This window comes from Juglans regia, chromosome 9 (genome assembly GCF_001411555.2).
Source record: "Juglans regia cultivar Chandler chromosome 9, Walnut 2.0, whole genome shotgun sequence".
Taxonomy (NCBI): Eukaryota; Viridiplantae; Streptophyta; class Magnoliopsida; order Fagales; family Juglandaceae; genus Juglans; species Juglans regia.
The window spans coordinates 16475803-16489676 of NC_049909.1; the positions used below are offsets into that span (position 1 = coordinate 16475803).

A 13874-nucleotide genomic window follows, 5' to 3' on the forward strand; every position below is an offset into this window, starting at 1 on the left:
GAATGAATGTTACTAATTGATGCTTCATTATCAGCTAGAAAGTATGCACTAATCTAATCAACCTTATAATATATATACAAGAAGAAACCAAAATGAAACAAGAAAATTAAAATTCACCACAGATTCTGTTGACGATAAGTCTATCCAGGTCAATCTGGTCACATAATCATCAGAATCTGAACTGCCTTGGATGTTTCCTGCTATCTGCTTCAGGGGCACTGAAAAGTATCCAATCGGATCACCTGTAATACATGATATTCATTATTAAAACATACATTGCGGTTTGTGATCAACATGCAAGGCTAAAGGAGTTTATTCAGATTTATAAGGTAATACGTACACAAGAGAATTTATATTTTTTTGTGATAAGTAGAATAAGTTTACTGATGCAAAGGCACTATCCAAGTACACTAGGAGCATACAGTAGAAACACTTAACTAGGAAGAGTAATTAGGTCTAACAAATCCTGAAAACTGAAACAGGAAAAGCATAAATATGCTGCGGACTAAAGAGAAAGAGATCACACTTGCGGGAAACTCCTTGCCGAGGGCCTGTGCACCCTAGGGATTAGTTGGGACGTTGTTCCTGGACACCCGGTGCCAATAAAAAAAAAAAAAAAAGAGAAAAGAAAGGGATCTAAAAAAGGAATCCTCAACCTCCTCCACAACCTTCTCACAAGCCTCAAAGCTTTGAACACTGCACTCCCTCCAAATGTATAACATGAGGCAGTGCGAGATCATATTAAAAAATCTTCACTATGTTGGCAGCCAAACTGACCTTTCCAGCACTTAAAACGATCCACCACCAAGTATGCATGAGCCAATCCACCCTAGAAAAGGCTGAAAACAGCTTTTCGTAAGGCACTGGCTACATTACAATGCACTATCAAGTGATCACACAGTTTCCACATTCTTCTTGTATATATAATACCAATTTACTGCAATAATCCATTGCTTCCTTTCATTATACAGGATAAGGAGTTTCCTGATCCCACAACCCAAGCTAGGAAAGCCAATCACAAATCTTTACCACAAATATCCTTCAATGAAAAAGGAGAACTATGGAGACAACACCCTATAAAAACATTTGACTTCAGATATCCCTATCTTTGATAGAGCCCACTAATCCCATCTTCTCTTTCTTGTCTCAATCAAACAAAAAACAAAAGGCCATAGAACGAGGAAAAGGCCTCTCCCAATCTTGTACAGCTCTAACAAATCCCTTCTCTCATTGATTGGATTCATTTGAGCTCTGCAAATTATTTTCCTTAGCTCATGCGATAGTGAACAAGACTAAGGATGCCTCCTCAAGAGGTTTATCTCCACATTATACATCATGCCGGAAAATGATCCTGAAGCCATTTACCTCCTTGTATCTGGTAATTCCAGAGAACGCCCCCAACGATTGAATATTTTCCAAAGACCAACCCATAAACCCCTATAGCCTCACCAGAGAACCAATCCCCCACATACTACCATATTTTGCATCAATTACCTCTCTCCAAAGGTTTTCTATCTTGAAAGAGTACCATATAATCACTCCCCAAAAAGAGTACCTCTATCCTTGCAGTTAATGGAGAACAGCCATTGGACCGGATTTGTCATAAAATTGAGATTTTTTCATTTCCTTCCTTATCACACAAGGGCCCCTTAGGGAGCGGGCTTATTTATTGAAAAAGGGGGAGTGAGAGGGGAAGGAAGAATGGAAATGGTGTGGGGAAGGTTCGGAAAGCCCTCACTTCATTGATAGGATATTTTGATTCCCTTTTCCTCTCATCCCCGCGGTTCTGGTCTCTCCATGTCTCGATTCAATTGGTGACACCAGGTGGAAGAGGAAAGAGTGACATTAAATTAGTGGGCAATTTGATAAAGTACTTCTCATCAGTTGATTCTTCTTCCCTTTGAAAAGTATAACCTTTTTCAGCCCACTCATCTTCCGTCTTCTCAATGATATCCTCCCAAATGGTCTAGGTCTTCAAATGAGCTCCTAATGGAAGGCTGCGATACGCCATAGGCAGTAAAGCAACCTTATCAAGAATGCCTCTAAGTCATCTGCATCACCCACATTTTCCATTGTAAGTAATTCCAATTTTGACAGGTTCATGTTCAACCCAGATACAGCCTTCAAAGAAAGGAATAAACAGTGTAAAGAATGCTTATGGTCAGGGTTTGTTTCACTGAAGACCAGGGCGTCATTTACAGGAAGAGATGCAAGATGCCAAGTCCTTACGCATTCCCAAACCCTAAGGAATGCCTGATGATAGACCCTCCCTCACGAATGGTGATATCATCCTGCTTAATGCCTCAATCACAACAAGAAATGGTAGGGGGAATAAGTGTTCAACATGAAGTAGACCATGAGAGCTATGAAAGAAACCGATAGGAGTGACACATTCCATGACCATGAGAGCCTAATATTTGCCTGCCCTAATGGAAGTGTTTTGGGATTTGGGCATGATTTTTCCCAGCCCCTTTTATAGCGTGCTTGCTAGAACTTTTGCAAACACTTCATAGACTCCTACAAGTCTGATTGGTTGGAAGTATTCTATATCTATTGCTCTTGCTTTCTTTGAACAAGGACTATGCATGTTACATTATAACTCTAAAAAGTCACCTTTACCATGGAAGTCCTGAAAATCCTCCATCAAATCATTTTCAATCACTACTCAACAAACGTGGAAGAACTCCATGGAAAATGCATCTGGGCTCGGGACCTTATCTCTATTCAAAGCCTTTATTACCTCTTCCTCCTTAGATGATCTCTCCAGCAGCTGGACTCCTCCAGTCCCAAGGAGTTAAAGGAGGCCATCCAACTTAGGCCTCAAACTGAAATGCTCAGTAAACGTTGAACTGCTCTGTTGCTTCAACTTTAGCTGCCAACCACCCTACACTGACCCCGATGAAAACCAGTCTGCCATCATGTTGCTCTGCTCCACAATATTGACTGTAGAAGTCCTTGTTTCAGTGAAAGCTTAAAGACCCAAAAAATGCTCAGCAAACCCATTTGAAAGAAATTTTTTTTTACCCATCACACAAGTAATTGTAACCACAAGATAACCCACAACAAAGTACTAACTAGACTACCAACGTAGAAAGAAAAGAAAATGAGAGTCATCACAGGCTAGAAACACCATAAGCATCAGATACCTGAGAGCGGGGGAGAGAGAGAGAGAGAGAACATTTTTATTTATATTTGTTATTAGGTAAGAGATTCTAGATAATTACATTATCGTGAGTAGGGCCTAAGCCCATACTGATTATATGTGCATATCGTCAGTCAAAAGACAATCTCTATCATAGGGGAACTAATGACATAAGTCACAGTAACATGAGGTTCCTTAGTGCTGTTCTAGAGCAATACTTTAGTAGTTTCAGATTTCTTTTTCTTCTTTCTTTCTTTTTTGTTTTTATATATTTTAGTTAAAAGTAGGAAAAATGAAATCTGCTCAAGAGCTTGGGCTAAGATAAATCGGATTATCATTAGATACAAAGGCTTCCAAAGGGTTAAAATCAGCTAGCACAACATTTTAGTGACCAGAAAATAGACGATCAACCACTCAATTGAAACTGATGCTTTCCTTTAGATTCAAGATTGTTTTGAAGTTAAACTAATTATTCTTTGGTTTAAATAATAAGTACTTAATTCACCATGCATCTTATTTAAAACAACAAGGACCCAACTGAACTGCAGATCCATATATGGTGAACTTTTAGGCCTTGTTTGGGAACACATCTCATCTCAAAATCTCTCATAATTTCCTTCTCAAACATCACTCAAATTGTTGGAAAGTTTCCAAAATCTGCCTAGTCAACTCTGTTGTATTCTAGGAGATATTGGGTGTAAATGTGTGAATATTCTAGGAGATTAGTTTCCTTAGAAGTTAGTATTTAATTTATTCTTTCCTTTTTTCTCTTCAGCTGTAATCTATATATACTGCCTTGTACCTATATTTCGAATTTTAATGAGAATAATTCCTACAAATTACTCTCTCATTCTAGATGGTATCAAGAGCAAGGTTCCTTTTCTGATTCATCTAAAAACCCTATTCCCTCTGGTGGCTCAAATCAGCCCCTAATATCTTGTTTTTTCTTCCTTCTTCTTTGCCTTTCTTTTCTGTTGCTGTCAAGCCTTTTACCATGGCTGATACTTCAAACGAGGCCAAATCCAAAAGCAAACCAGAACCAAAACCTACCCATTCTGAACCCTACTCTGTCCAAATCACAAACATACGACTGAATGAGGCAAACTTCCTACGCTGGTCACAATCAGTCAGGATGTATATTCGAGGGAGAGGGAAGATAGGGCACTTGACTGGTGAAACCAAGGAGCCCGAGAAAACAGACCCATCCTATGTTATATGGGATGCAGAAAATTCAATGGTGATGGCATGGCTTGTGAATGCTATGGATGAAGAAATTAGTGCCAACTACATGTGCTATTCGACTACAAAGGAGCTCTGGGACAATGTCAGTCAGATGTATTCTGACCTTGGAAATTACTCTCAGATATATGAATTGCAGCAGAAAATCAGCAATACTCACCAAGGAGAAGGCAGTGTGACCAGGTATTTCAATGTTCTTAAGGGACTTTGGCAGGATTTAGACTTATTCAATAATTATGAATGGAAAAATTCTGATGATTGCAATCATAATAAGAAGATGGTAGAGAATGCCAGAATTTTTAAATTCTTGGCTGGACTTAATGATGAATTTGATGAAGTTAGGGGAAGGATTCTAGGGAGACAGCCATTACCTCCACTTGGAGAGGTATTTTCTGAGGTGCGAAGAGAAGATTGTCGTCGGAATGTCATGATGAAAAAAAAGGAGGATGAAACTGTGGAGAACTCTGCTTTAGTTGCTGCCAACCCTGCTCCTTATTGTGCTACTAGCACAGATCTGTCCACTGCCAATATTTCTGCACAGCGGTCCTATTCTAACCAAAGGAGGTTTGAAGATAAGCCTCGGGTATGGTGTGATTATTGCAATAAACCACGCCACACCAGAGAGACTTGCTGGAAACTCCATGGAAAGCCTGCAAACTGGAAGAGCAGCAAATCTGGAACCTCTGGCAGCAACTATATAGCCCCTAGAGTGAATGAAACAAAGGCTAATTTCCTAAGTGCTGAGCAGGTGGATCATCTTCTTCAATTGCTGAAATCCACTCCTACATCCGGTCCTCCTACTGGTTCCTTGGCCCAAACAGGTGATACCCCTAGTACCTACTCTTGTGGCTTAACTCTTGCACCATGGATTATTGATTCTGGTGCATCCGACCATATGACTAGTACTTCACAATTTTTTCAATCTTATTACCCTTGTCCTGGTAATAAAAAAGTCAGAATTGCAGATGGAAGTTTCTCATCCATTGCAGGAACAGGTTCTGTCCAAATCTCTGACAAAATTGAACTAAAATCTGTCCTTCATGTTCCTAAACTTGCTTGTAATTTGCTGTCTGTTAGTAAACTCTCACGGGATTCTAACTGCAGTGTCATATTCTTTGATTCCCATTGTGAATTTCAGGACCAACTCTCGGGGAGGATGATTGGCAGTGCTAGGATGATTGATGGACTCTATTATCTTGATGAGACCCTATTCAACATTAAACAAGCTCAGGGTTTGAGTAGTAGTAGTACTAGTTCAATGCCTGTACGAGAACAAATTATGCTTTGGCACCTCAGACTTGGACATCCTAGTTTTCTCTATCTAAAACATTTGTTTCCCAGCTTATTTAAAATTGTTGATTGCAACTCTCTTCATTGTGATACTTGTCATTTTTCTAAGAGTCATCGAAACACTTATCAATCAAAAGGTTATTGTGCTTCAAAACCTTTTTATTTAATTCATAGTGATGTTTGGGGTCCCTCAAAAATCACTACTGCATCTGGAAAAAAATGGTTTGTGACATTTATTGACGATCATACACGGTTGTGTTGGGTGTATTTGATGAGTGATAAATCTGAAGTTGAAAAATTATTCAAGCATTTTTATCATATGGTTGAAAATCAGTTCCAAACACAAATCAGTATTCTTAGAAGTGATAATGGTACTGAATACTTTAACAAAAGTTTAGGAACTTTTTTTGTCAGCAAAAGGTGTTCAACATCAATCTACTTGTCGTGACACCCCACAACAAAATGGTATTGCGGAGAGGAAAAATCGTCATTTATTAGAGGTTGCACGTGCCCTCATGTTTTCTATGCATGTTCCTAAATATTTATGGGGTGATGCTATTTTGACTGCCTGTTATCTCATTAATAGGATGCCTACTCGTGTTTTAAAATATATCACTCCTTTAGCCTGCCTAAAGGACCTTTTCCCTACTTGTCGAGTAACATCAGATTTACAACTAAAAGTTTTTGGGTGCACTGTTTTTGTTCATATACCAACCCATCTTCGGTCCAAACTTGACCCTAGGGCAGAAAAATGTGTTTTCCTCGGATATGCTCCTAATAAGAGAGGGTACAAATGTTTTAACCCTATTACAAAGAAAACTCACATTAGTATGGATGTTTTTTTTCCTTGAAAAACAGCCTTACTTTAGCCATAACTATCTTCAGGGGGAGAAAGAGAAAAGTGAAGATGAGTTATGGCAAACTTCTAATATTTTTCCTAATGTTTTCATTGACATTGACATGAACATCCATACTCCTTTAAAAGGTCAGGAAACAGAAAATTTATCTAGTGAAAATAATGGAATTCCTAGTCTACCTGTACAAGGTATAAGTGATTCACAACTAGGGGGAGAAATACTACCAGATATTACCTCATCTGAACTTCGTGTTTATACTAGAAGAAGAGATCGTCAAAATAATAGAAATCCTTCTTCCAATCCGGAGCAAAGCCAATCGTCATCACCTTTACAAGTTGGTCCTTCCAATACACCAGGTAACTCTTCCACTCCTGCTCCTTTTAAAGACAATTCTGCTGCTGATCTAGACTTACCTATAGCCCTTAGGAAAGGAGTTAGAACCTGCACCACACATCCTATTGCCAAACATCTATCCTATCATAGACATTCTGATACTCATAAAGCCTTTACATCCAATATTTCTCACTTGTTTATTCCAAGAACCATTCAGGAAGCCTTGGATCACCCGAAATGGAGATTGGCTGTTAAAGAAGAGATGAATGCACTAATTGCTAATGGCACTTGGGAAATTGGTGATCTACCAAAGGGGAAGAAGACTGTGGGCTGTAAATGGGTATTTACAGTCAAATTCAAGGCTGATGGTAGTATAGAGAGGTACAAAGCAAGACTTGTGTCAAAGGGGTTCACTTAAACATATGGAATTGACTACCAGGAAACTTTTGCTCCTGTAGCCAAGATGAACTCAATCTGTGTGTTACTATCCCTAGCAGTGAATTCAAACTGGCCCTTGTATCAATTAGATGTGAAGAATGCCTTCTTAAATGGAGACCTAGAGGAGGAAGTTTTTATGGATCTACCACCAGGATTTGAAGGCAAAGAAGGCAAGGGAAAGGTGTGCAATTGAGGAAGTCTTTATATGGACTTAAGCAATCTCCTAGAGCTTGGTTTGAACGCTTTGGGAAGGTAATAAAGAGTCACGGTTACTGCCAAGGTCAAGCTGACCACACTATGTTCTATAGACACACTGGTGGAGGCAAAGTAGCTATACTTATTGTCTATGTTGATGATATTATTCTGACAGGGGATGACAGTAATGAAATTTACAGATTAAAGAATATTCTTGCTAAGGAGTTTGAAATCAAAGACTTAGGTAACTTGAAATATTTTCTTGGCATGGAGTTTGCAAGGTCAAAGAAAGGTATATTTGTTTCTCAACGAAAATATGTTCTTGATTTACTCGGAGAAACAGGTTTTTTAGGTTGTAAAGCTGCAGAAACACCTATAGAGCCTAATCTAAGACTCCAACCAGCTAAACCTGAAGAAATAATCAATAGAGAACATTACCAAAGATTGGTAGGGAAACTCTTGTATCTCTCTCACACACGGCCTGACATAGCTTTTGCAACAAGTGTGGTAAGCCAGTTTATGCACTCACCAGGACCTGAACATTTTGATGTTGTATACAAAATCCTAAGGTACCTAAAGGGGACTCCAGGTAAAGGCTTATTGTTTGGAGGTCATGGGAGTTTACAAGTTGAAATATACACTGATGCAGATTGGGCTGGAAGTGTCACTGATAGAAGATCAACTTCTGGCTATTGCACATTTGTTGGAGGAAATTTAGTAACATGGCGCAGGAAGAAACAAAATGTGGTGGCAAGGAGTAGTGCAGAGGCTGAGTTTAGGGCTGTTGCTCATGGAATTTGTGAAGCACTATGGATTAAAAGATTGCTAGAAGAGTTGAAAGTTACTAGTTCATTACCAATGAAACTGTATTGTGATAATAAAGCTGCAATAGCTATTGCTCACAATCCAGTTTTTCATGACAGAACAAAACATGTGGAGGTGGACAAGCATTTCATCAAGGAAAAAATAGATAGTGGGGTAATCTGTTTGCCCTATATTTCTACAGCTGAGCAAGTAGCAAATATACTTACAAAAGGACTGCCTAAGAAACAATTTGAAAACTTAATTGGCAAGCTGGCTATGGAAGACATCTTCAAACCAGCTTGAGGGGGAGTGTTGGAAAGTTTCCAAAATCTGCCTAGTCAACTCTGCTGTATTCTAGGAGATTAGTTTCCTTAGAAGTTAGTATTTAATTTATTCTTTCCTACTTTATTCTTTCCTTTTTTCGCTTCAGCTGTAATCTATATATACTGCCTTGTACCTATATTTCGAATTTTAATGAGAATAATTCCTACAAATTACTCTCATTCTAGACAAATACAAACACTTTTCAATTTCAAATCTTCAACTTTTTGTTATCTAATTATTACTTAATCATTACAACTTTCCTAAACTTCCAAACAAAACACAAAAAAACAATTCAACTTTTTCAAATTCCAAAACAAAAATTATATTAAAAAATTATATTCTAACAATATTTTAACTTTATAATATTTTGATTCAACTTTTTCTCTCTCATTTCCCAAAATCCAATAAAACATTTTAACTCAAACCATTTCACTACTATTCACAGATTTTTCATCTCATCTCATTCCCCAAACGAGGCTTTAATCAGCAAACATAAAGGATGGCCTTTGCACCAAAGGATGAGCTCCCATGAGAATCAATTTTTTTCTCAAGTACATGTTTGCATTTTTATTATTCATGATCATCCCATTCCCTATCTTTCCATAGAAATAAAGATGTTTCCTCCACATGCCAAACAAAAAATTTCCAAATATGTTTCCAATAATGTCATCCTGGAAAAAAAACGATGCATGGAGTTGAACGGGGGATCTCCCTCCTCATGTGCTGCTGCTGCATTGTGGATCTCAAATGTGTGTGTGCCCACCATATGCAGAATTCCTCTTCATAATTTCATTGTGTCCTAATTCAACTATAAGAGAATTGGAAACAACACACAATTGGCTAATAGATCTAAATACTCAAAGAAGTACCTTTCGCCATGTCCGTCACAACTAATTCAGCCAAGTAGTAGTCCTGTGCAAATTTGGGCAATAAGAAATGATAAGGTGATAGAAATAAAAAAAAGTTTGAAATACTTCATAACTGTGAAAGCAAAAATGTCATCACAAAATGTGGTAACTTCTATAATTACAGCTTGAAATGAATTGAAAATATGTGGAGAGAACTTATCCATTGTCTAAAACCAGATTCTCTTTTGCAGAATCCAAAGGACTGCTGAAGAAAAACTTTTAAGTAAAATTTTGTAAATTAGGGCTTGTTTGGATTCACAAGTCATCTCAGCTCATCTCAACTCATCTCACTACTATTCATTACTATTCAGTAACTTTAACTCACAAATTTCACTACTATTCACAACTCATCTCATTACTATTCACAATCCATCTCAACTAATCTCAGCTCATCTCAAGTCATCTTCGAATCCAAACATCTCCTTAGTCTCAAGGATTAAACACGTAAACCTCCTCAACAATGGAGCTTGCCAAAATACAGTACGAGCTTATGATATATTAATCCCAACATCATCGGATTAAGCAAATTAGTTATGGAGCTAATCTATGATGCTAAGTACTCATGATCAGAAGCCTGAAAGTTCGTTCCTAAGCACATGTAATCACAAGTTTTCAGCTTAAGTCCCTTCATAAGTACATTCACTCACAATTTTTCAGCTAGCAAGGAATATAATTGTAGAGGATTTATCAAAGTAGAATTGAGAAGAGACAAAATTATGCAGAGCCGATGTTTAAATTAAACTGTCAAAATTTCCGTGCCACTGAAAACATCTGGAATGTAAATAATAGAGCTTTAAGGATCTTCTATTCTTTGTAAGCTCAAAGATCAGGAAGTGAAGACTCATGAAAAGACACAGGTAAAAGATATTTCCTAGAAAATGTAATGACAAGGAAAAAAAGATTTATCCACTTACTGGTGAATCAACTTTGAAGAAAAATACTTCATTCCAGTTGACCATTTCAAACTCAGAAGATGAGAAGTTATCTGAACTGCTTCCACATGTGCGTGCACTCTGCTGATGAAGCTGTGACTCAGAAGAGAGGTTCTGAACAGGACTAAGACGAATTGCTACGGAATATTGGTGAGAAGTTACGGCTTCAACTCTTGGGAACTGCATTACAGGTATATCCATGCATATGAATAACAAAGTAAAATCAATTGCAAAACGAGAAAGGCATGCCATAAATTCGTGATCCCTCCATCTCAAAATATATGCTTTGGTTTTAAATGCCACGAGTATGGAGGAAAAGGAATAAGTATTATAATTTTCATGGAATATACTTCACTATATAACTGAGCATTACTTCTAGTGAGATGCTTTATTTTTTGAAAAGGGCAACGGAAGCACAGGGAAGTAAAAAACCCATGCCTCCAGTTCTAGAAAGTGGCCGCTTATCCAGGGCATTCCATGATATAAAGAATCACATCTATTAAAAAAGTATAGTAGTCACTGTAGCCATGTATGTTTTAACAGCAGTATAGTTGTCTGTCTTGTTAATAAAATTATTAGTAATAGTTTAACTTTATGACCAGGGTAATGGAATGAAAAAAAAATGCCAGTCTTCCCATATTTTGCAAAACATTTTTTCGATAGGTAATATTCTGCAAAACATCATAAAGAAATTAATCGAATTACATGCAACTTCATCTTTGAATGAAAATAGCTCACATACCTGTCCATCCACTATAACGACTGTCACCATTGTTCTAGCTTTTCTGCGAACTTTTCCTTTCAAGTGAGAATCTGACACGTTTTTTGAGACTAGAACTTTTACAGGCTTCACATCCCCGGATGGCATCCAAATTATATTTGGAATTCCCCTCATATCTGTAGCTCTAATGAAGATGTCCTGACCAAGCTTGTTTTGAGGGATTATATAATAATCTCTGGATTGATGAATATCAAATACTGATCTTCCACCATGAGTAGGAGAAAATGCTTCCTATTTGATGCAATGTAAATATAAGAGGCGTTGGCAAAAGAACAGAAAAGTAGAAATTTTAGCAGATGCAGACATACGGAACAACAACAAAAAACAGTGCACATGTAAAAACACAAACAATGAGAGAAGATAGAGATTTACTCTCTTTCTTTGATATTCATGGACATGACTCAGATTGTTCCAGCTTGCATAGGCTTGAATGATCATATTTGCATTAGAGACTGAGACATTTAAGTTTAGATCCCTAGTTGAGGTGACACGTAACTGAGAAGCTGCACCTGGGGCATTAAAATCGTAGAGGTACCTACAAGAATGACTATAAATTAGGAAATGAACAGAAATAATGATTTTATAGTAAAGATTAAACAAAGTATCATAAACAAACTCTCGAAAGCTTTAAAGAAATATTTAAAAATCAAGAAATACAGTGAACAAATAAAAAGATGAGACTATCTTGCTTACAAGTGACTTTGAAATTTGCCAATGATCTGAAGCTATAAACTAGAGGTGAAGATTGCAATCCTTCAAGATTGAGATCCATAAATCCAAGATTTGTTGTGCGATGAAGTGTTTTTTTTATTTTGTTATAAAAAAACATATAGAGTTGACACTTGAGATCAGAATATCATCGGCAAAAATGCATGTGCAAATAATTTTTTATTTCCTTCTATCTTGAGGGAAGAGTTTAGTTCATTGCGATGACAATGTTCTTTCTTTCTTTTTTTTTTTTGCGGGCCCAGGTGGGGTGTTGGGAGCATAAAAAAGCAGAGAAATGTACTAATAGAGAAGAAAACATGGTTCAGGATTCCTACCACATGGAAATTCCTAACAAACCTCTTTAGAGATCAAGGTAATGAAAAAAAAAACCAAGAGGTGTTTCTTTAAATATAAGAAGGAATCAATATATAAAACTAGAATTGGGAGAATCCTTCTAAAGAATTACAGGATCAAATTTAAAGAACCAACAACTTCTATATTGGGGGACAGCAACTTAAGAACCGAGAACCCAATGCTATTAAATGTGTGATTATTTCTCTCTCCAAATGGGGGAATGCTTTTCAAATAACACTATCCCCAATGCCTTCAACCCTTTTCAACTGAAGCAAGCCTCAACCACTTCTTGAGACATTACCCAAAACTTTTTGAAGAATATGTTGACACATCAAAAGATGAGTATAATCAGAGTGGCACTACCCTCGTGATGCAGGAAAGGGGTTACAGGACACGCGATTGAAGAAAGTTGACTGACACTATCCTATATAAGAAAGGCTATTTTTTTCTTTAATCATTGTAACAAGTCTAGACATAGGCAAGAGACTTGTTCGGGGCTTCAGAATAGGGAAAGTTGCGCAAGCATCGACAATAAGGATGAGCACTCCCACGCTATCATTTCTTCTACTTCTAAAAATGTAGCACCAGCAAAGAAACGATAGAAATGCTCCATCGACTTACAACAATGCATTCTCCAGTGAATGCATTGATTCCTGGACTATTGATTAAGAGACATCTAGTTCTACCATATTTTCTTCGTATGATCAGTTTTTAAGGACTAGTCAAGGGTATATTTGGAGCTTCTTGAAAGCAGCACAAAGGCCAAGAACACCTTCCTCCAGAAAATATGAGATTAGACTATAGAAACACATGAGAGATTCAACCGTCTTGATTCTTCGACTTGGAAAGCTCAAAGCAAACCTAAGATTCTAAGAACAGATCTTCCAATATTTTAAGCATTCCAAACAAGTAGCAGAATTCAAACTAATAATTAATAAAAGCATTCGTATACACAGTAATTAGAAAGAAATCAGGTGCTAATTCTTTACCACCAGCTCCCCATACCACGTGCCAAAATTAAGCCATCCCACCATTCCTAGCTTAAATAAACACCCCCCCCGGGATACTTTTCTGAATTTTTTTTTTTTAGTAAAAGATTGTATTGATAAGAATAGGCATAGCCCAAGTACACAAGATGATATACAAGAGGTAACACCTATCTAAGAAGAAGCAATGGAAACAAGAAAATCATGACATCAAGGCCATTAAAATCTATAGCTATGGCCCATGGAAATGAAGTCCTAATAAAAAGAGATCTAAGTTCCTCTATCTTGCGCTCCTTGTCTTCGAACGTCCAGTCATTTCGCTCCTACCACAAGCACCACATAATACAGATAAGAACCATCTTCTACACAACTTTGATTTGTGGAATACCTCCTATGTTTGTCTAGCTGGCCAACAACACAGCCATTGTGGCGGGCATTACCCAAGCTAGCCCTAATCTGCAAAACACTTCATCCCATAACACTCTAGTAACCTCACAATGCAGTAAGAGATTATCCACAGTCTCGCCATTTTTCTTACACATGCAACACCAATCTACTATAATCACCCTACGTTTCCGCAAGT

The 13874-nt window shown here is 37.5% G+C and overlaps 1 protein-coding gene across 1 annotated transcript in view; it reads right to left on the reverse strand.

Moving 5' to 3' along the window:
- The window catches only part of LOC109002567, a 113484-nt gene that overhangs the window by 17720 nt on the left and 81890 nt on the right, over positions 1 to 13874 (reverse strand). The window contains exons 41-45 of the mRNA XM_018980364.2: positions 11616 to 11778; positions 11205 to 11474; positions 10445 to 10642; positions 9492 to 9534; positions 118 to 242 (exon numbers count right to left, since the gene is read on the reverse strand). Coding sequence (XP_018835909.2) covers positions 118 to 242; positions 9492 to 9534; positions 10445 to 10642; positions 11205 to 11474; positions 11616 to 11778 — 799 coding nt within the window. The remainder of the gene's footprint in view (positions 1 to 117; positions 243 to 9491; positions 9535 to 10444; positions 10643 to 11204; positions 11475 to 11615; positions 11779 to 13874) is intronic.